At 50.7% G+C, this 19,682-nt stretch overlaps 1 protein-coding gene across 1 annotated transcript in view; it reads left to right on the top strand.

The window, feature by feature from the left end:
• Positions 1-19,682, top strand: part of GRIK4 (glutamate ionotropic receptor kainate type subunit 4) — a 308,388-nt gene that overhangs the window by 197,935 nt on the left and 90,771 nt on the right. Inside the window, exons 8-9 of the mRNA XM_029208211.1 lie at positions 5,692-5,844; positions 6,736-6,840. Of these exons, the coding sequence (XP_029064044.1) occupies positions 5,692-5,844; positions 6,736-6,840 (258 nt within the window). The remainder of the gene's footprint in view (positions 1-5,691; positions 5,845-6,735; positions 6,841-19,682) is intronic.

Here is a 19,682-nt window from a genome sequence, read left to right as displayed (position 1 = left end):
AGCGACAGACGTGCTTCTTGCCAGAGGTGATGACAATGACAGAAGACAGTGTCGTGAAGGGAGACACATCCCCTCTAATTTCACGTGCCAATCCCATTCATCACACGGCAAAGAACAGAAATCGTGGAAAATCATTAAAATTACAGATGGCTAGATTAAGTAATTAGAATTTAGGCTAAAACAGCTGTTTGTAATTAAGTGTTTATTTCATTGAATAAAACCCAGATTGTAAGAACTACTCCATGAGATTTTAACAGTTCCTGTCCTGGTGTTATGTTGGGGGTCAGAGTTTAAGCGACAGAAGTTCTGAGACAAACGGACATCCAAGAGGACTCTGGGAATCCAGTGATCTGGGGGGTGTCAGGGAAGATGAGGGTTACAGGTGTGAGTTTAGAAGACATTCTTATTTTTATTTGGATGGGTGGGGGAGAAACTCAGCCGCTATTCCCTGAGTCAGGTTGATTCATCTTAATTTATACAGAGTCTTTCATTCCCCTGAACAATTTACAAACAGCTCAAAAGAAGATAACAATGAAGAAACAAATGAAAATATAAAAACAAGAGAATCGAGGGTGTTTGCCAAGCAACATTTTGGAGCCAAGGAAGGAGAGGATTTTAAATGAGGGTTGAGTCATTTGGGGGATTTAATATTCAGAAGAGACAGGACAGGAGAAGCAGAGACAAGACCCAGAGGCACACACATGCGGATGGGAAGCAGAAACCACAGAAAGACAGTGAGGGCTCGTGAAAGGGAAGCGGATGGACGACGGGAAGGGGCAGGGATGGTGGGCACTACAGGCCCAGCCCTGGAGACATGGATGGAGCACCATTTGGGTACCAGAACTCTTCCCCAAATGCTTTCCAGAGCTAAATTAGTAAATAATAGTAGAGGAAGAAAGCAATTCGGAGAGCAAAAAGGTGCTTTGGGATGGAGCCCCTCAGTGAGATGGAAAAGTTTATGAGCAGAGATTAGATTACAGGCTCTCACACCATCGGAGGTGACATTGGCAACGGTGGACAGGGTGGGGGGAATAAGCTGGAGGAGTGTGGATGGGAGACAAGGTTTCAGAGAAGCAGCTGGAGGATCCCAGTGAGAGACCTGGGCTGATTGCCAGGAGCCTGTGAGAGAGGAGCCGGCTGGTGATCTACGGAGGACCCTTAGGAGGCTGAACTGAGAAAAAAAGAAGATGTTCAGGACTTAGCAGGTTTCAGGAGCTCAAATCAGCCCAAGTTGAACTGCAGAAAGGACCCATGAAGCCCAGAGCACACTGGGGACACGTCAGCTGTGTCACCTCTCTGAAGGCAGGATACAGTTGGAGGGGAGACAGGGACCTTGATGATGTTCCTTCCATCCTCTTCCTCCTTCCCACCCCCAGCATCCTTTGCTGGAGCTGTAATTACTAGAAGCACTCGAAGAATCTTGAAGGCCCCAGAGTTCAAGATGCCAAAGAACACTGCAAACAGACACACGCCAATTTCCCAGCGTCTGGATCATTTGCTAATAAGGGAGCATCAGCGAAGAAAACCACGTCCCAGACGGAGTGGGAATAGCGGCAACCATGTGGCAGGAGGAGCTTGGGGCCTGGTGGGAGGATGTGAGAAATGGCATGGTGAGCTGTGTCTGCAAGTCTCCGGGGACCAGCACGCAGCCTCGTGAGAAGAAGAAGGGGGTTAGAGAGCAGATAAGGCCAGGCCTCTCTGGGGGCCTGCCCTGAGACAAAGGGGGTCCCCAAGGCCTTGGTACCAGTTAGGATGCTCTGAGATTCAAGTAACAGAAATCCGGAATGAAACGGACTCTTACCAAAAAGGAAGTGTGTTATCATGTGTCACAGTAAGTCCAGAGGTAGGGCAGATCCTGGAGCGATGTCGTTGGAAACCCAGGTTCCTTGCATCTCTGCTCTGCGCCCTTGGTGTCAACTTCATCCTCAGGATGGAGCCAGGATGGCTGCGGCAGGTCCAGGTGTCATATCCAGACCCAGTAATGTCCAGAGGAGGAGGAAGGACAGCCTCTCCTAGAGACAGGAAACTCGTCTGAGAAGCCCCTCGCTGGAGCCCCGCACTCCAGGACTCAGTTCGTGTTTCATTGGTCAGAATTGGACCACCTGCCCAGTCCCGAATCCCATATTGGCAGGGGAGATGGGATGACTCTTGGAGCGCTCAGGCTCACCTGGGAGCTGGGACTGGGACCCCAGAAGCACATGGCTGATTGGGGGAGGGGAGGACACCTGCAGGAAACGGGGGTTCTGTTAGGAGGAAGGGGAGAGTGGGTGCTGGGGGGCAGCTGGTGGTAACCTTCCACTGCCCCCTCTGTCCTGCCCTTATAGTCCTGTTCTAGTAGAGGCCCCAAGTGGCTCTTAACTGAAGGGCTAACTTGAGGACAAACAACCAGTCAGACCACGAGGCAAACTGGGTGATAACTAAACCCAGGGTAGCAGAGAAGCCTGCCTAGCACCCTTCCCTGTGCCCAGCTCTGGCTCAAGAGTCTCAGGCTCGCATCTGCTGTTGAGAAGGTAACTGCATCCAGGAAGATTGCCCCATGCTGTCCTGGGAGGCGAGGCACGGATAATTCTGATAGAGCAATGACATCCCCTGGCTTCTCCAGAGGAGCCTTGCCAGGAAGGGAGGGGGAAAGAGTGCTGCAGAGAGGGGTGGAAACCATCCTGGACAAAGGGGTGCTGGGCTTCCAGTCTAGTCCTGTCCTGGCTGAAGACCTATCTTCATTTGTAAAATGAGAGGGTTGGACTAGTTGATTTCTAAGATCCCTTCCAGCTCTGACACGAGTGATTTTGAGAATCTCAGGATGGAGAGATTAACTGGGAGGCAAGGGAGACAGAAATTAGTTTAAGGCATCATTTAAATAGCCAAACGGAAGGATGGAGAAGCAGTGTCAATAGGGGTAGCTACCTCTCCCTCAGGTAGATGTGTGTCCGAGCTGGAAAGGGAGAGTCTGTAGCATTCATAATTTCCATATGTCCTTTGGCAAGGAAATGTGAGAGGTCCATTCATAAAGGAGCCACTTGTGCTCAGGGGGAAATGAATTGTGTGCAAAGACAAGACAGCTGTAGGCTTGCTGAGAAGCATCCAGCGCCACGCAGGTGAGCCTCGAATCAAGTGAAGGAGGAGCTCAGCTGCTAGGGGAAGGGCAGTGGGATGGAGAAGAGGATGCGGTAGGTGATGGATGAACTTGGAGGAACGTGGCTGGTTTTCACGGCTCAGCGGGACCACAGAGGTTTCCACTGACCCTGATTGTGCGATTTAGGTGCCCTTACCTGCTTGGTCTCCAGGTCACAGGTGGCCACAGGTGGCCACAGGTGGCTTCAGGACCGGGCCAGAAAGGAGGGGTGATTGATAGAGCTGGGAGGACAGAAGACCCAGCGAAGGCAGAGGGGACACAATGGCTCGCACCTGGTGGGATGTCTCAGCGGAGAACAGGAGGTGCTGAGGTCTGCAGTACCCGCCGGATCGTAGGGGCTGAATAGATGCGTGAAGAAAGGACAGAGGCGGGCGGAAGGAAGAAAAGAAGGAGCAAGAGACGGAGTGAGGGTGAGAGGGAGGAAGGAAGAACACACTGGCCAGGCAATTTTGCGTGCAAGTGAACTGGAATTGGGGCAGAGAACTTTATTTTGCTCTTTTTCCCTCTAACTGCCTTCTAGAAAGATTATCCAAAGTCAGCCCACCCAGTTCCCATGACAGACCTTTTTGCCCAACATGGAGCAAAACTGTGGGGAAATACATCCCTCTTCCCAGCCCATTTTCTGCCCCGTCGCTCCCTGTTCTTGCTACTCCCCAGGGTCCTAGCTCAGCCAGGACGGGCTTCCTGAGCCCCTGCTGATGCCCGTGGGCACGTGGAGTGCATCACCCCGCCCTCGGGTATGGTGACCCCTGAGACTAGCAGTTTAGAGGGCACTTTCACTGACCCGTGAGGCAGGGATGCTACCTCTTTTGTGCAGGAAACTTGCTGCCCCCGAGGTTCCGTCACTCAGCACGTAAGAGAGGCCTGGGCGCTGGACTCGGGGTTCGGTGTTCTGAGTTTTGAGCCCTTTCTCCTGCACATCCCTGACTCAGGCTGCTTATACTGTGTCTGGAGAGCTTGAAAAAGATCTAAGAGGTCACAAGCTGGTCCCTCTCCCTCAAGCCTTGGAGGGACCGGTGTCCCAGGGCCCAGCCAGCTAGGAGGGAGGTTGTAAGATGCCACATGGAGAGTGTTCTTGATGGGTTAGGCTCTGAAGGGATGGTGCTGATTGCCCACGGTGGGATGTCAGAGTTCAGTGAGGAATTTGCTTTGCACTGGGACCGAGGGTTGAATTCCAGAGCCCAACATCACACCTCCCACGAGGAGGCCTCTGCATGCCTTCCTGGGCCTCCCCTCAGGGCCCCGTACAGTGTAGACCCCGTAGTCATTCACACTGGGTAGGTTCTCTTGTCATTAACATAGCAGAGTGTGGCCCCCTCCTCAGATGGCACATTCCCCAAGGACAGGCATCTTCTGTTCTTCTGCTCCTACCACCTCCTCCCAAACACCCCAACCTTCGCCTCCCCAAAGCTTGCAAACATCCGGTTAACCGGGTGTATGTTCAGGCTGAGCCTTGTGGGCAGATATCACTCAACATTTAATTCAGTTCAAGAAATACGTCTTGGGGGCTTCCTGTACGCAGGGTCCTGGCTCTAGACGAGATGCAGGCGATAGAGATTGAGGTCCTGTGTGTTCCTGCCCTAAGCACTGGCCGTTTCACAGGGAGGTGAAAATATGGACAAACAGCTGCACTAGCCCTTCCCCTGCCTTTAAGGCCCTCACAGCACTCTCCCCACCTCACTTCTGGTTTATTGCTTTCTGCCCTCCTCCCCCCATGTGTGCTCCACCCTCCCCCACACTTTGTCTTTGGCCCCGCAGTTCCCCCTCTGGAATACCTTTCTCCTCTTCCCAGCTTCTCCCCACCCCCAGATCCAATGTCTTTCCTACCAAATCCTTCAGTGCTCAGTTCCAATGCTGAATCCTCCAAGAAACATTTTCTTGATCACCCAACCAGTTAAGGTATCTTCTCTTTGGACCCCCCAACAGACCTTTTGGCCCGTGTCACTCAGTTTCATGTTACCTTTATTTGTGTCCTATCTCCCCATCTCCCCTCCCCAATTCTATCTAATCTATCACAGGAATAAGGTCTTGCTTACTGCTGGGCTTTGAACTCACCATATACTTCATATATGCTCATCATATTGAATAGTACAAAGTAGACTGTAATAGTAGGTACATTTAGGAAGAAACAATATCAAGGGGGTCTTCCAGGAGGAAGTGACCTTCAACTGAGCCTTGCAGAATGGGCAAATCTGAGGGTAGAGTTCCTTCCACCTCCTGAGATAAGCACCCTGCCCCTTCCTTGGGGCTTCTCAGATCAGTGGAAGATGTTACTTCCCTGGAGAAAAGAGAGAATAGGATACCCTTGAAATCATTTGGGGCCCAAAGAGGTGGCTTGATGGTCCAATTTCAGAGAAAGCTTGGCCACCATTGTCGCCTTGGGCCAGCACTGGACTCTTAGGGGAAGTGGACCCCAGAGGCAGGAGGTGGGCCCAGGGCATCAGGGACACGCCTTTACTTCTTGGTTTTGCTTTTCTTTCTTCCTCCTCTTCTCTTTTCTTCCTCCTTTCCCTTTCCTTCCTTTACACCTGTCACTTCGTCTCTCTGCCCCCTCCCAGCTGTCCTCCGCCCTGTTGTTTGACGCCGTCTACGCTGTGGTGATGGCGGTGCAGGAGCTGAACCGCAGCCAGGAGATCGGCGTGAAGCCCCTGTCCTGTGGCTCAGCCCAGATCTGGCAGCATGGCACCAGCCTCATGAATTACCTGCGCATGGTGAGGGGTGTTGGGGGCCCTGTGGGCCATGCCCAGCCTGCGGGGGGTGGGAGGGACCACTGTTCAAGGCCCCTCACCTCCAGACCTCCCCAGTACATCACAGCCCCGGGTAAAACAGCGATCTGTGGTGACCCCATTGAAGGGATCATCCGTCACAGTTGTTCCCTAATCCCTAAAAGCCGCCGAGAACCCATGGCAAGTTTGTTTACAGGGCAATGGGCTTTGAGCCTTAGACTGTCAGGGGGTCTCTGGATTCCAGGCTTGGAACTTGACCCCTTGGCTCAGAGGTCGTCCCTGCAAAGCTCTGCACAAGTGAGGACAGATGGATGATGCTGTCATAGACTGTGGCCCCTCAGGGAGTTGCAGGCTCAACACTTCTGGCCTGATGCTGGGTTCCGCCAGGGTTCTCCCAGCCAAGCCACCTCTGGTGGGAAGGACGTGATTCTAGCCCACGAAGAAGCCATCTCCTGTCAGAGGAGCCTGGGGGAGAGCGGCTAGGATTTTGCAGTTAGAGTCAGGTTATCCCGCAGCTTGGAGGTGGCTGAGTAGCTGCCCAAGGAGGATAAATGCTATTCACAGCCAAGGGCCTGGAGGAGGAGCTCAGGGGGATCTGAGCTCAAGCTAGCATCTCAGCATCGTCACATCACAGCAGCTGTGAGGTCATTGGGTGTGGGGCATCCTTTCCTCCTCTAGCCCCGGCCAAGTCTGAATTGGTTCCAGAGACATCACTTGCATAGTCTGAAGATCCTGTGGCTGAGAGGTGGACAGGAGAATGGATCTTGATGGCTTCCCTTCTCTTGGGCATCCTTAACCAGCATGGTGGAATGCTTGCTTGGGGCCACATGGAAGGCGGGGCCTATTTGGTGCTGTAACTCACTCTCTCTTGGACAGGTAGAATTGGAAGGTCTCACCGGCCACATTGAATTCAACAGCAAAGGCCAGAGGTCCAACTATGCCTTGAAAATCTTACAGTTCACAAGGAATGGTTTCCGGCAGGTAAGCCTAGCCATGCCGCTGTGGTGGCAGATCCCTCCTCCTTGTTCCTTTCTCTGTCCCCAGCCCATTTCTCCTTGGCACTCAGGATGGCCTCCTGCTCTGAGTTGTCCCCAGGAGCAGCAGGCTGTGTCCAGTGCAAGGCTCCTGGCAAGTCCTGGCTTCCCCCTTCCTGCACCAGGATCAGCCAGTGTGGGTCAGGGGCCGCAGCCCCAGCAAAACGCCAAGAGAGAGGCAGCCGTGCTTTATGTGGGGAGAGGCGAGACAAGGGAGCATCGTATAAGGAGGGAATTCCCAGGTCTTTCCACTCTTTGGATTATTCTACTCCCTGAATCTCGCCCTAATCCTGGAACCAGGGTTAGATTCCAGGTTGCTTGCCCGTCACGTACAGATCAGATACCATCGGGCTGAGGAATCCCTTCGGCGTTCAGTTCTCTTCTGTCAGCTCTTTTCTGACCAGCCCACCCACGCCCTTCTGCCATGCCAACCACACCTCCCCCCTCCTGGCTGCTCCCTGTCTCCTCCACCAGCTCAGGATGCTTTGTCCCCTGGAGCTCCTTTCAACACCCTCTTCCTTTCTCATTCTCCTCCATTAACCTTCTCACTCTCCTTTCCTCTGATTTTCTTACATCAGAGGAAACAGGGATTCTGGCAGTCACTCCAAGTGCCTCTTGGAAGGTCTTCCAACCTCCCCATCACTCTAATAATCAACTCTTTATTCTTAGTGTATCCTTTCTCCAACCTTAAAGAGCCTTAGAAGTAGGAAAGGATGCACTACTTAGGGCAGGAAGCAGACATACTGAAGAGCCTCCTGCCTAGCAGAGCGGCTGACCAAGGAAACGTACCACTGAAGGGGTCACAGAATCACCTTTTCAGGAGATTATGAAGGATCATCATCATCTTCTTTACCACCACCACCACCATCACCACCATCACCATCGTCTTCACCATCACCACCACCATCACCATCACCATCACCACCACCACCATCACCACCACCATCACCACCACCATCATCATTATCGTAGGGGCTTTCATTTATTAAGCTCTTACCATGGGCCATTTACCACAAGAAGTGTGTCATTTGTATTTTCTCATTTAATCCTACAAAGTAGTTACTTTTTATTAATCCCCATTTTACAAGCGAGGAAATTGAGGCTCCAGGAGACTGACTTGGCCTTGAACAATGTAGTAATGGCAGTTGGTTTTGAACTCAAGTACCTCTGATTCTAAAGCCCAAGTTCTTAACCACTATGACAAATTGTGCATTAGACTAACCTTGGTAACTTGTTAAAGATGCAGATTTTTTAGACTCCACCCCACAAGAATCTGATTGGGTAGACCTAGCAGAGGGCCCAGGAACGGCTGCAACATCAGGCACCCAAGGTGATCCAGGTGATACCCTGGGCTGCGCTGGGAGGGCCGTCACATCTGCATCCTTCCCCTCGGTCCTCGTGCCTGAGAGGCTCCAATTCAGCCCTTCTCACGGGGGCCAGTGGAATTCGTTTTAGTAGGACAGTGATTATGCTGGGCCACAAGGCCAGGTCACCCTTCTTGGAAGACGAGAAAGTAAAAGACAGGAGTCCCAGACCGAGAGAGGAGCTATGTTAACGACTCCTCGTAGCTCAGGGCCGGAGCTACGTGATCTTTAAGCAATGACATCAGCAACCTTTTTTCATAACTTCCCAAATGGGGTGGGAGTTAGGTAGGCGGCCAGAAACTATGGGATGGAGGATCACAAAATGGTCATTTCATGTGTGTAACAAATCATGTACTGACCCCTTCCTATGAGTCAGGCACTGTGCTGGGCATTCAGCAAACAAAACCGAAAAGGCACAGTCCCTGCACCGAGGCAGCCCACACTCTGGAGAGAGAGACTGACGGAAAAAATAAGTGCACTTTAGGTTATTAAACTCAAATCATGCCCTCGGGCTCATAATTCTCGGAACAAAGGAAGCTGCCTGCCTGTAGGAAAATTGTCAGGCAGACTTCCTGAGTCCCAGTGGGGGATGTGAAGTAAAGAACATTTATTCATTTTTTCAATATATATATTCTGAGTGCCTGTAATGTGCCAGGCTGTCTTCTAGACAGAGGTGAAAAATGGGCTTAGTGTCTGCTTCCGTGGAGCCTGTATTCTAATAGGGAACAGACAGCAGGCAAACAAATACTATATAATACGTCAGTAGAGGTAAGTGCTACAGGAAAAGTGAAACAGGGTCAGGAAAAGGAAGGGATGAGAGAATAATGGGGAGAAGCAGTAGTTAGGGGAGCAATGCCAAGCCCAGACCACCTGCATAGAAAGCCCAGGCTCAGGCTTTGAAAAACGCCCCTTGGCCTTCAGCCCTGCTTTGAGATGCTCCCTGGAAACAGCCCACTTCCATCAGGCGACACCTGCGGTGACAGAGTTGGCTGGCCGCTCCGATCCCACCCTCTACTTGAAGAACAGCTCATTAAGCTCGGAGTACCTCTTCACCTTACCTGTGCTTCTCCACCAGCCGCCACTCAGGCTGGTTTTCCCAGCTGCCAGGCTGCAAGACCGCCTGAGTCATTAGGAAATAGCATCGCCAGCCACCAACACCCATCCCTCAGCCCCGCCCCAGTGCAGCAAGGGGTTCTGCTTGGAGGCATCCTGCACAACAGCTGCTGCCCCTTCTTCCGCAGCACCTATGGAGGGTAGGGCTTCCCAGACCCAGGTGTGCACAAGAATGACCAATGGTGCTCGTCTTAAAATGTACTTTCCTAAGCCCTACAGCTATAAATTGAGTTAGAAAACTGGGTGCGTTCCAGGAATCTGCGTCTTCTTAACTAGCACTCAGATAGATGGTTATCATGCCGGTGGTCCACAGGCTGCCCTTTGACAAAGACGTACTGCAGCCTCAATGCATAGAATTTTTTCTTGACCTTCCTGCATCCCACCCCCATCTTTTTGAGCTAATGTTGAATGGAATCTGCTACAGAAGTGACCATTAAAGAGGATGATGTTTTTGACCTTCAACTACCCTAAGGGGCACACCTCCTTGATTGGACTTATAAGGTGAATCACCATAATCCTCTTTACTACCCATTTTTCTTCAACAAATCTGGTGACCATACCGCTGCTTTCCTGTCTGGCTCACATGCCGTGAGTGGCAGTGAGAACCCTGCAAGATGTATCATGGGCACAGATATAGCTTTGCAGCTCTGGTCCCCAGGTCCCATCCCAATCACCGACCCAATCTTTGCCTCTTGACAGCTGTCCTTCCCCTGCTTATCACAGGATGAAGAAATGGTTTGGGGACTGATAATTAATTGGGCTTCTGCTCCAGGGTAGGAGGAATGTCAGTATCACTCTCTAATATTCTCCCAATTCCATCCAAGGTGATGCTGGCAGGGGAGGGGAGAGTGACAAGGAACATCTCTCGAGGACCTGTTGTGTAGCAGAAGCTACATGGGTACTTTGCACAGGTCACTTCTGATCTGGAGGACAGCCCTTCAAAGTAGATAAACTCCCATTTCACAAGTGAGGAAACAGAAGCTCAAGGATGGTAGATAACTTGGCCCAAGCCCACAAGTAGCAAGGACTCTGGGCAGAGCTGGAATTCACACTCAGGCTTGTCCAACTCCCAAGCCCATGCTCATGGGTCTCCCCCTCCTGGCTTTTCTCTTTCCTGGAATCCCTAAGCCCCCAAATCACAACACTTTACCTTGCTGCCACCTGCTGCAAACGAGGACAGAGCCTGGCTCCTGGTGACCTGCTGGGCTGGGCTTTCTTTAGTCATGGTAACTTCTCATTTGGATTTGGTTTTTCTCTTTCTCTTCCTATCTGGGCGAGTGACTATTAAGAGCTGGGTCTGACTATTTAGAAAGCATGCAGGGACCCAGTGGGTTGTAATGGTAAAATGTCTGAACCAAATACCATATTCCTTGCCAGTGGCTGATTAAGGGATTATTACCATTTTAAAAATAGTTTTTTAGAACTTAGGGCTTTGGGTTTTTTTACCATTCAAAAAAATTACTGTTTTGATTCTGTTTGGAGAGGTTTTCCATCTTGGAACTCTGTGGAGCTTCCACTGGAGCCTGTTTGGGGGAAAATGTCCCCTATAGTGTCCTGTAAGTGACACTTCCAAACCTGGACCAGGTTCACTAGCTCCAGCCCCCAGTTTTTGCCCCCAGTGTGAGTTATCTCATCTCCATCCCATATTCTCCTTCCCCATCCCACAAAAGATGTCCTGGGTGGTATTGGAATAGTATAATCTCCCTTCCTAATTTGCGAGAAATCATATTTGAAAGAGGCAAGGGAAAAAAAGCACAGTCTTAGAGGGCCCTTAATCTCCTTCATTTTAACTTGGTTTAAAGATCAGAGGTTCCAAGCAGGCCCCCAGCGACTTTGTTAGGGCTGTAATAAGATGAGCACACCTTTCATCTGAGGATCAGAAATGGCTTAACAGGCTCTAATTAAGCCTTCGGGAGAGGGAGGGATGAGGCCGGGTAGTGTCTGTTGAGGGGGTTATCTCTAGCTAAAGATGAAAATTGAAACTTTTCCATTGGCTCACTGTACATCGCAATAGGGCACCTCAGCTTTCTTCCTCTGTGCAATGAGGATGGTAACCCCTCAACATTTGGTCTGGCTAAGCTCAAGGATTATTGAAAACTAGATTTGCATAGCCCTCTCTTCATGCTCTGCTGACATAGTAAGAATGGCTCTCATTTATTGGGCGTCTCCTACAAGACGCACTGTGCTGGGCGTACTTAAAATTTCTCATCTTTTTATCAACCATGCATAAAAGCTATTCTGTCCGTCTTACAAGTAAAGAAACTGAGAAAGGCATGTTCCTCATCCATTCAGCTAGTTAGTTCCAGGCTTGAGAACTGAGTCTGGGTCTAGCTGTTTTCAAAGTCCCTGGTCTTTCCACTCTGCAGAATTGCCCAGAACATGCTGGAGGAAACTCTGAGGCCCCTGGTCTAATCTTCCAACCCAGTGCAAGAATGTTCTCCACAGCATCCCTGAGGGAAACAGCCACACAGCCTCTCCTTGCACATGTCCTGGGCTGGGAGATTCACCACCACCACCCCCCACCAGGGACACATTCCAGAATCTTCCAGGCACTGAGTCAAAACCTGCCTCCTAGTCCTGCCCCATTAAGCAACCCAGGATAATCAGCTTTCTCTCTTTTTACCAGCTCTTCAAATATTTAAAAATAGCTTGACTTCCCTTCATTTATTCATCCTCTTCTGAAACTTAGCATAAAAACTTTTTGAGCACCTACTTCGTGTCAAGGGCTAGAAATGTGAGATAAATAAGTCATGGTTCCTTCCAGAGCTCCTAGTCTTTTGGGAAAGGCAAAAACTGCAGTCAGTAATCACTGTCTAGTGCTTGAGTTGTTCTGCCCCTCTGATTTTTTTCCTCCCCCAAACAGTGGCCCATAGCTGTTCCCAATGCGACACAGGTGACAAATCTTTCACCACGAATGCTTTTTGGTTTGTCTGGGGCTCTATTAAAACATAAGGCCCAAAGTGGGTACCAGCTTCCAGATGGGGCAAACTGGCACAGAGCTGAGAGTCCTGTGGGACTTTCACCTTCCTCACTCAAAACACTCAGTTTCTATTCACCACATTGAGTCGCTTACTGGAATTAGTCTTCAAATTTTTGATTCATTCTGAACTCTGGGGCTTGGAGTCAATTAATTGCTCCTCTTGCCCCTCCCCCTAATCCCCACTTCCAAAATACACAGGGTTATTGTCACGTGAACTTTTCATAGAAACCAGCCCTGAGCCACCTTTTCCTGGACCATGGATCTATTTAACTCTGTTCCCATGGAGACTGGCAGAGCTGGCCAGGAGTGGGCGAATAAAAAACATTGTGAACCGACAGCCATATTTTGTTTTCCAAAGCTGATACAAACTCAGCTTTCCAAGGGCCTGATTTCCTGGAATGACTTGAGTGTGGCTCTAACCAGACGCAGGAGGGTGGACAAGTGGCTTTTGTGAGTCACCCTTGCAAACCAAGAATTCAGGGATGCAGTGTCTTCCAGAAGGTTTGGGGAATCCATCTCCAGCTTCCTGAAGTTCCGGCAGGTCCCACCCATTGCTGGGAGGACAGGATGCCTCTCTTTGATCTCCTGTGCTGCCCCCTTCCCTGACAGAAGCCCACACACAGGCATGTCTGCCCCCTTTCCGGGGAGGTCTGGGTGGGATGCTCCAGCATTTGTGGCCATGGAACGTGCTTCGGCTGCACCTCTGCGTAATATAAAGACAGCTACACTTCTCATCATGGCCCCCTCAGCCAGAACACCAGGAAGTGTGGCAGACCTGCTGGGGTCTCTCCCCGCTCCAGACCTCTTCTCCTACTTGAAAAGCAAAGAACAATAGAAAATCCTAAAAACACACTGTCAGGTGATGGTCTGTGTTGCCGTTGCCCGTACACGGCATTGGGGGAACAGTGAGGATGGAGACACCCTCTCCATGGACACATCACCCACCCCCGGCACCTGTGCCCGGTCCCCCACCCCTGTTAGTGTGAGCCTCTGGGACAGCTCAGATCCCATCTGCGCTAATGAGAAGTCATTAAGGCTCAGACAAGTTGCCAGTGGGCAAGCTGCTAGGAGGGCGCCCGTGATTGCTGCTGTGGAATACATTTTCAATCCGAGGAGGGAGTTTACCATAAATATGCAGATCCTTTGAAGCTGCCTTTGTGGGTCCTGGCTCAGAGCACAGGAGTGGGGTTTGATTGCTGGAAATCAGGAATCAAACGTGCCAGCTCCCCGGCTGGGGGACGGACCTGACGAGAGAGGGCCGGCTAGGGGTGTTGCTTGGTGGGCCATTCCCAGAGACTTGGCCTTTGATGAGGAAATTCTGAAGCAGCAGTTTCTCCAGAGGGAGGGGAGAAAGAGATCGGTGGTCTGGGGGCTGCTTTGAAGGTTACTGAGAAGTCACTTATTCCTTTTAACTAAGGCACCGGGAGAACGGGGGTTGGCGTGAGGTTTAAAATAGTTGACAATATCTCACAGAATAGCCTACATTCTTAGGGTTGGAGGAGACCTGAGAGGTTATCAAGTCCAGTTCTCTCCACCAGAGAACGCAGATGGGAACGTCATTCCTGGGCTGAAAACCTCACCGTGGCCCCCATTGGCTTTCAGGGTAAATGGCAGCTCCAGAGCAAGGCTGTCACGTGCTGGTCCCTGCCTACCTTCAAGCCTCGTCCTGTGCCATCCCCCCTCTGCCGCCCCATGCCTGCGCCCTCAGCCCCCATTTCTCACCCGGCCACTCCTGCTCATGTCTCCAGAGCTCAGGGAGCCTGCTCCCTGGGCCTGCCTCTACTGTAGCATGCTCACACTGCTGTTGCTCCAGGCTTGGGGACTCCGTGAGTACAGACCGCCCAGCTGGGAGTGGGGCTCAGCTTGGGCTGGGAGAAAAGATGCACCAGTGAACAAGGGACTGGGGTGCTAGGACCTGGGGAGTGTGCGGAGAGCGTGGGGCCCGAGGATTTTGTCACGAGAATGTTCCAAAGCCACTGCTCCCCATTTGTCCAAGAGAGATTCCACACGACAAGCCTCCCCATTGGCAACTGGAATTTGAAAATTGGAGTGGAAGGCCCCTCCGATCACTGATGCGTTTCTCCCTTTCCATTTGCTTTCCGTTCTCTGACAGCAATAGTCCTCTCGTCAATTAAAAGTCTATCAAGTGCCTCATCCCGTGAGGGCATCTGGTTCTCCTGGCCACCCCCCAGGATGACTGACAGCCGAGGGGCCGAAGAGCTGGCTTCCGAAGGGTGTTGCCTGACGGCCTTCTCTCCTCCTGCCTCCCTGGCCCACAGATTTCTGGTTCTTTCTCCCAAAGCACAGGGACTTCCTGCTTATCAGCTCTGATGGAAAAGTCACTGACTATAGAAGCTTATTCACACATCAGCCGGCAAACAAATTAGAGCTACTTAAAATTTCAACCTTGGGGGGGGGGGGCTGCTTTGGGACAGAGGAGCAGGGTTTTAAAGGACTGCGTTTGCAATCTATTTCTTGTAATATGCCCGATCACGCAGCCCGCCTGAGCTCAGCCTGGGGAAGTTTGCCAGCTCTGAGCGACTGCTTCCCGCGTCTCTTCAGCCGGCTCATGCCTGGGAGAGCTGCTAATTTAGTCTCAGGAAGCAGCCCGCATCAGTTCGCTCTGATGAGACACGGGGCAGGCTCCAGGCCAGAGGTGTGGGGAGCGCAGACAGGCGGGCGGAGGGAAGGGGAAATCCGGGGAGGTGAGAGGGAGCTGTATGCAGGGCGGGCGCCGTGGGGACATGGAAGGGCTCAGGCCAGTGCCAGCTCTCATAGCTCCCCACGTTCCGTCCCTTGATTGCGTCCTCAGTAAAACAGGAACGACGGCCATCATGGGATCTGCTTTGTGTGCGTCATCAATTTTTTGAGAGAACAAAATGAAATATTTTTTATAGATGTGCTTTGAGGATTCCACTCTACTGTGCAAATTTTAGTCCTGCTGTCTCTCGGCGGGTGGCTGTCAATATATCTCCCTTTCTCTGCATGCAGTATTCCCGGGATCTCGCTTCTCGCCTGGTTTGGGGAAGACAGAAAGACAGAGCAGGGCTGAGCCATATGCTCACGTCACTCCTGCTGCAACTCCAGAGCCCTGCAAGAAGGCTGCAAGGGCCAGCCCGTGCCAACCAGGCTGGTAGAAATAAATTCCCTGCTTCAGGAAGGGTTCGCCACGGCCCTCCTCCACCCCTCCCTCTCCTTCCTCCGTCCCTAACCTCTGTCCTCCACTCCCTAACGTGGTGGTATCACCAGTTCCACTTTGCAGTGGCTCTGGGTGGGTGTGCAGACGAAAACCAGAAGTCAAGGCTCTACTCCTGGGAGAATCCCCAGCACATCTAGGGCCTGCCTGACATGGCACTGCCCAGACAAGAGCTGCTGACACCCACCCACCACCCCCACCCCCAGCTAAAAGCTCCCCATCTTCCCAGAGCACAGTGAGGCCCAGCCACACACCATCTCCCACCTGCAGCCTGCATCCATCTAGGGGCAGCAATGGGCCATCCTCAGTCCATCCTGAAAGCTCAGCGATGCATCTTCCCCCACCCTCCAGCATTCTCCTGACTCCTGGAGGACGGCAGATGGGGGTGATCAGCTTCATCCTTCAGCCCAGATGCTTCGTCAGAGCCATTAGTTCAATTGGCATCTGCCGTTCAGAGCTCAAAGTTGTGTATTATTAATACAATTGCTTCTCCAAGATACTTCTGTACCCGGCGAGCTTAACAAATGAAGCCGGGCACTCTCCATGCCCTGACTGTGTCGTGTTCGTGGGCAGTAATTTTCTTGTAAGATGAAAAATCTCGAGCATGCCTGAGCTCTCTGATAAATTCTCTCCTCGGCAGCTAATTTGAAATGACTTCCGTCTTCTGGGAGGTGAGAGAGGGCTGCGCAGCTGAGTCTTCATATTTACAGACTCTGCCGTGCACTCACCCCGTGCTAGTTTGATTATCTTCCAAAATGTTTAGAAGAGAGTCTGTGAGATTTTTGACCATATGAGAACAAAAGAGGGAGTTGAGATGTAGGCAAAAGAAGTCATCAAAATCAGTACATCTGTCCAAAAAGAAAGGTGATGTGTGCATCCTTGCTGCCCTGCTCAGGGAAATTTAACTTCTGAAACCCTCAGCTAGTTGGAGAGTCTGTTAGATTCCTAAGAGCCTCACTGGGGATTGGCATATTTAGCCAGAGTCCAGTGGGGTGAGCTGGGCTCCATTCCTGCCCTACGTAGTATTTATCTGTCACCAGAGCCACTGTTGGTTTGTTCTCTTGGGCAGGAGGAGTGGTGAGGGCGAGACTAAATTCCATTTCACATCCCAGAGGTTGGGGATTCGGGATAGAAGTCTGGGCACATCTTGGCAAGAGTCGAAAATTCAGGTGCAGACGAGTACATTTGATCCCCATTCTTTGCAGATTCCATATTTGCAAATTGATCTGCTCACTAAAATATATTTGTAACCCCAATGCAGTAGTCATGGTGCTTTCACAGACACGCACAGAGCAGTGAAAAATTTGAGTGGGCCGCCAGGCATGTTCCCAGCTGGGGTCCAGCAAGGTGATGCTCTGCCTTCTTTCGGCTCGTACTGTAAACAAGTGTGCTTTTCACAGTCTCTGCAGTGTCATGTCTTTCACATTTTTGTGCTTTTTCTTGGAGATTTTGCTGTTTAAAATGACCCCCGCACTTAATGCTGAAGTGCTGTCTAGTGTCCCTAAGGGCAAGAAATCTGCAATGTGCCTTACAGAGAAAATACAGGTGCTAGAAAAGTGTTGTTCAGGCATGACATCTAGTGCTGTTGTCCAATATTATTGGATCAACAGTATGTATTAAATAAGATGTCTATCAGCAGAAACATAAGTCGAGGTTATGTGCTAATTGGTTGATGAAAATGTTGTGGCCAGAGGTTCGCAGGAACCTAACCCTGCTTTTCCCTTAGGAGAAATGGTTCAGTCTGCCTAATTCAGTGCTTGTGGCAACCTTATAGAACGCAACTACCATGAATAATGAGAACGAACTGTAATGGGTTCAGCCAGGAGAGAAGACCAGGAAGGAGCAAACAAGAATGGCTGAAGTTTTCCTACAGTGGCCTTTTCCTTCTGCATTCATGACCCCATACTCCTGCTCTCTTGTTTTCTCACAGTGTCCAAGGACCTCATCTGCCCCTTGATACTCTGGCCTTGCTTCTGATTCCCCTGATATAGAAGTAGAATCTAGATCCCACATTCTTGGGCCGAAAGGATTAATAAAGGCCCTCTAGATCACTACTCAAATCAAATGCTTGAATTCTTGCAAATGTGTTCTCATGAAGTAGAGTCTGTGCTTGAATGCCTCCAGTGTTGGGGAACTCAATACCTATAGGGACAGCAAATTCCATCTTGGGAAGCTCTCATTGTTAGAAAGTTTCTCCATCTATTGGGTGGAATTCTTTCTTTCTGAAGCCCTCTTCCTTTTGTCCTTAGTTCCATTTCTTGGGTCCACACATCTAGTCCATCCTTCCCAGAACTGCCTGTACTTGTTCCTTCTAGAATGTGATTTCAACCTCTTTCCTGGTCAATATGCTTGCAAGACACTCCAGTTAGTCTATGCTTCCATGAAAGAGTGGTGTGTGGAACAATACGCAATGTTCAGGTGTGGCCTGAGTAGAAGAGCACTCTCTTCCCTTGCATCAAACCTGCCATCCCTTTGTAAGTAGTGTGTACCGCTGACTGGGTGCTCAATAAATATCTGGTGAATTGAATAATAATGTGTTAACACTTTGATGTTTATTTCCACGTTGACCAGCTCTCACACCAGGCCCTCTAATGGAGGAATACCAGGCATCAATCAGCCCCCGGGCTCAGAGACGGCTGTTTCCTGGCAGGTGGGACAGTGCCCTTCCTGGCATCCTTCTCGTAGGTGGCCACCTGCTTCATCTATTTCTTTTTTAGTAGAACTTTTTTTTAAAATTTTTTAACTTTATCTTTGGCCGTGCTGGGTCTTTGCTGCGCGCAGGCTTTCTCTAGTTGCGGTGAGCCGGGGCTACTCTTCGTTGTGGTGCACGGGCTTCTCGTTGAGGTGGCTTCTCTTGTTGTGGAGCATGGGCGCTAGGCACGCAGGCTCAGTAGTTGTGGCTCGCAGGCTCTAGAGCACAGGCTCAGTAGTTGTGGTGCACGGGCTTAGTTGCTCCGTGGCATGTGCGATCTTTCCGGACCAGGGATCGAACCTATGTCCCCTCCATTGGCAGGCAGATTCTTAACCACTGCACGACCAGGGAAGTCCAACCTGCTTCATCTTCGTGTCCAGGCAGCCGAGCTTCCAGTGCCCTCCTACGGTCACCTTCCGAGGCCTCTTTGTGTTGTCCCTCTCAGGCCTGTCTCTCCCCGGCTTTGCCCCAAAGCCCTTTGAAAAGCTATACCACATTATAAATCTACCTGGCACTTTCAGGAATTCATGTATGAGTTGGAAGGGGCTAGACTAGATCCTTCTTTTATAGGTCAGATGACTGAAGACTAAAACGAAGGGACTTGCCCAAAGGAATTTCATAATTCAATTCAACAGATATTTCTTGAGCACCCATTCTAGGCCAGGCAACTCTCCTGGGAGCTGGAGCTCCAAAGGGGAAATTATTAATGCAATTGTCAGATATTTACTGAGCACTGATTCCACACTAGGCATTGGGCATATGTGGGGAATAAGACAGAGCCTCACCAGTCATGGAATGTATTTTGTAGTGCAGGAGATGGACTTGAAACAAATAATTATCTAAATAAGTATATGAAATAAATAATTATCTAAATAATTATATGATGAGTGCTACAAAGAAGAAGCTCAGGGCATTATGCCTGAGTCTCTGTGATGGGGAGTGAGAGGTTGGGAAGGGCCTCCCCAAGGCGGGGACATTCAGGCCGAGGGGTGATGGATAGCTGGGCATCCCCAGGTGGAGGGGACTGTGATGAGCCCGAACAAGGGCTGCCAGAGCTAGTGGTCACGTGTGCAATTCAGAGACCAGGGCCAGCTGAAGACAGGGCCACATCAGGAAGCCAGAACCCCTGATGCTTTACTTTCTCCACTGTCCCCCACTGTCCTCTTCCTCAAACTTTAGTTAAATATCCTCTCATATGTCACCTCACACCAGTCAGAACGGCCATCATCAAAAAATCTACAAACCATAAATGCTGGAGAGGGTGTGGAGAAAAGGGAACCCTCTTGCACTGTTGGTGGGAATGTAAATTGATACAGCCACTATGGCGAACAGTACGGAGGTTCCTTAAAAAACTAAAAATAGAACTACCATACGACCCAGCAATCCCACTACTGGGCATATACCCTGAGAAAACCATAATTCAAGAAGACACATGCACCCCAGT

Source organism: Monodon monoceros, unplaced genomic scaffold (assembly GCF_005190385.1).
Source record: "Monodon monoceros isolate NGI ecotype Baffin Bay Population unplaced genomic scaffold, NGI_Narwhal_1 Super_Scaffold_7, whole genome shotgun sequence".
NCBI classification, from domain to species: domain Eukaryota; kingdom Metazoa; phylum Chordata; class Mammalia; order Artiodactyla; family Monodontidae; genus Monodon; species Monodon monoceros.
Note: the sequence above shows the minus strand (reverse complement) of the source record. Positions and strands in the feature narration are given on the sequence as shown.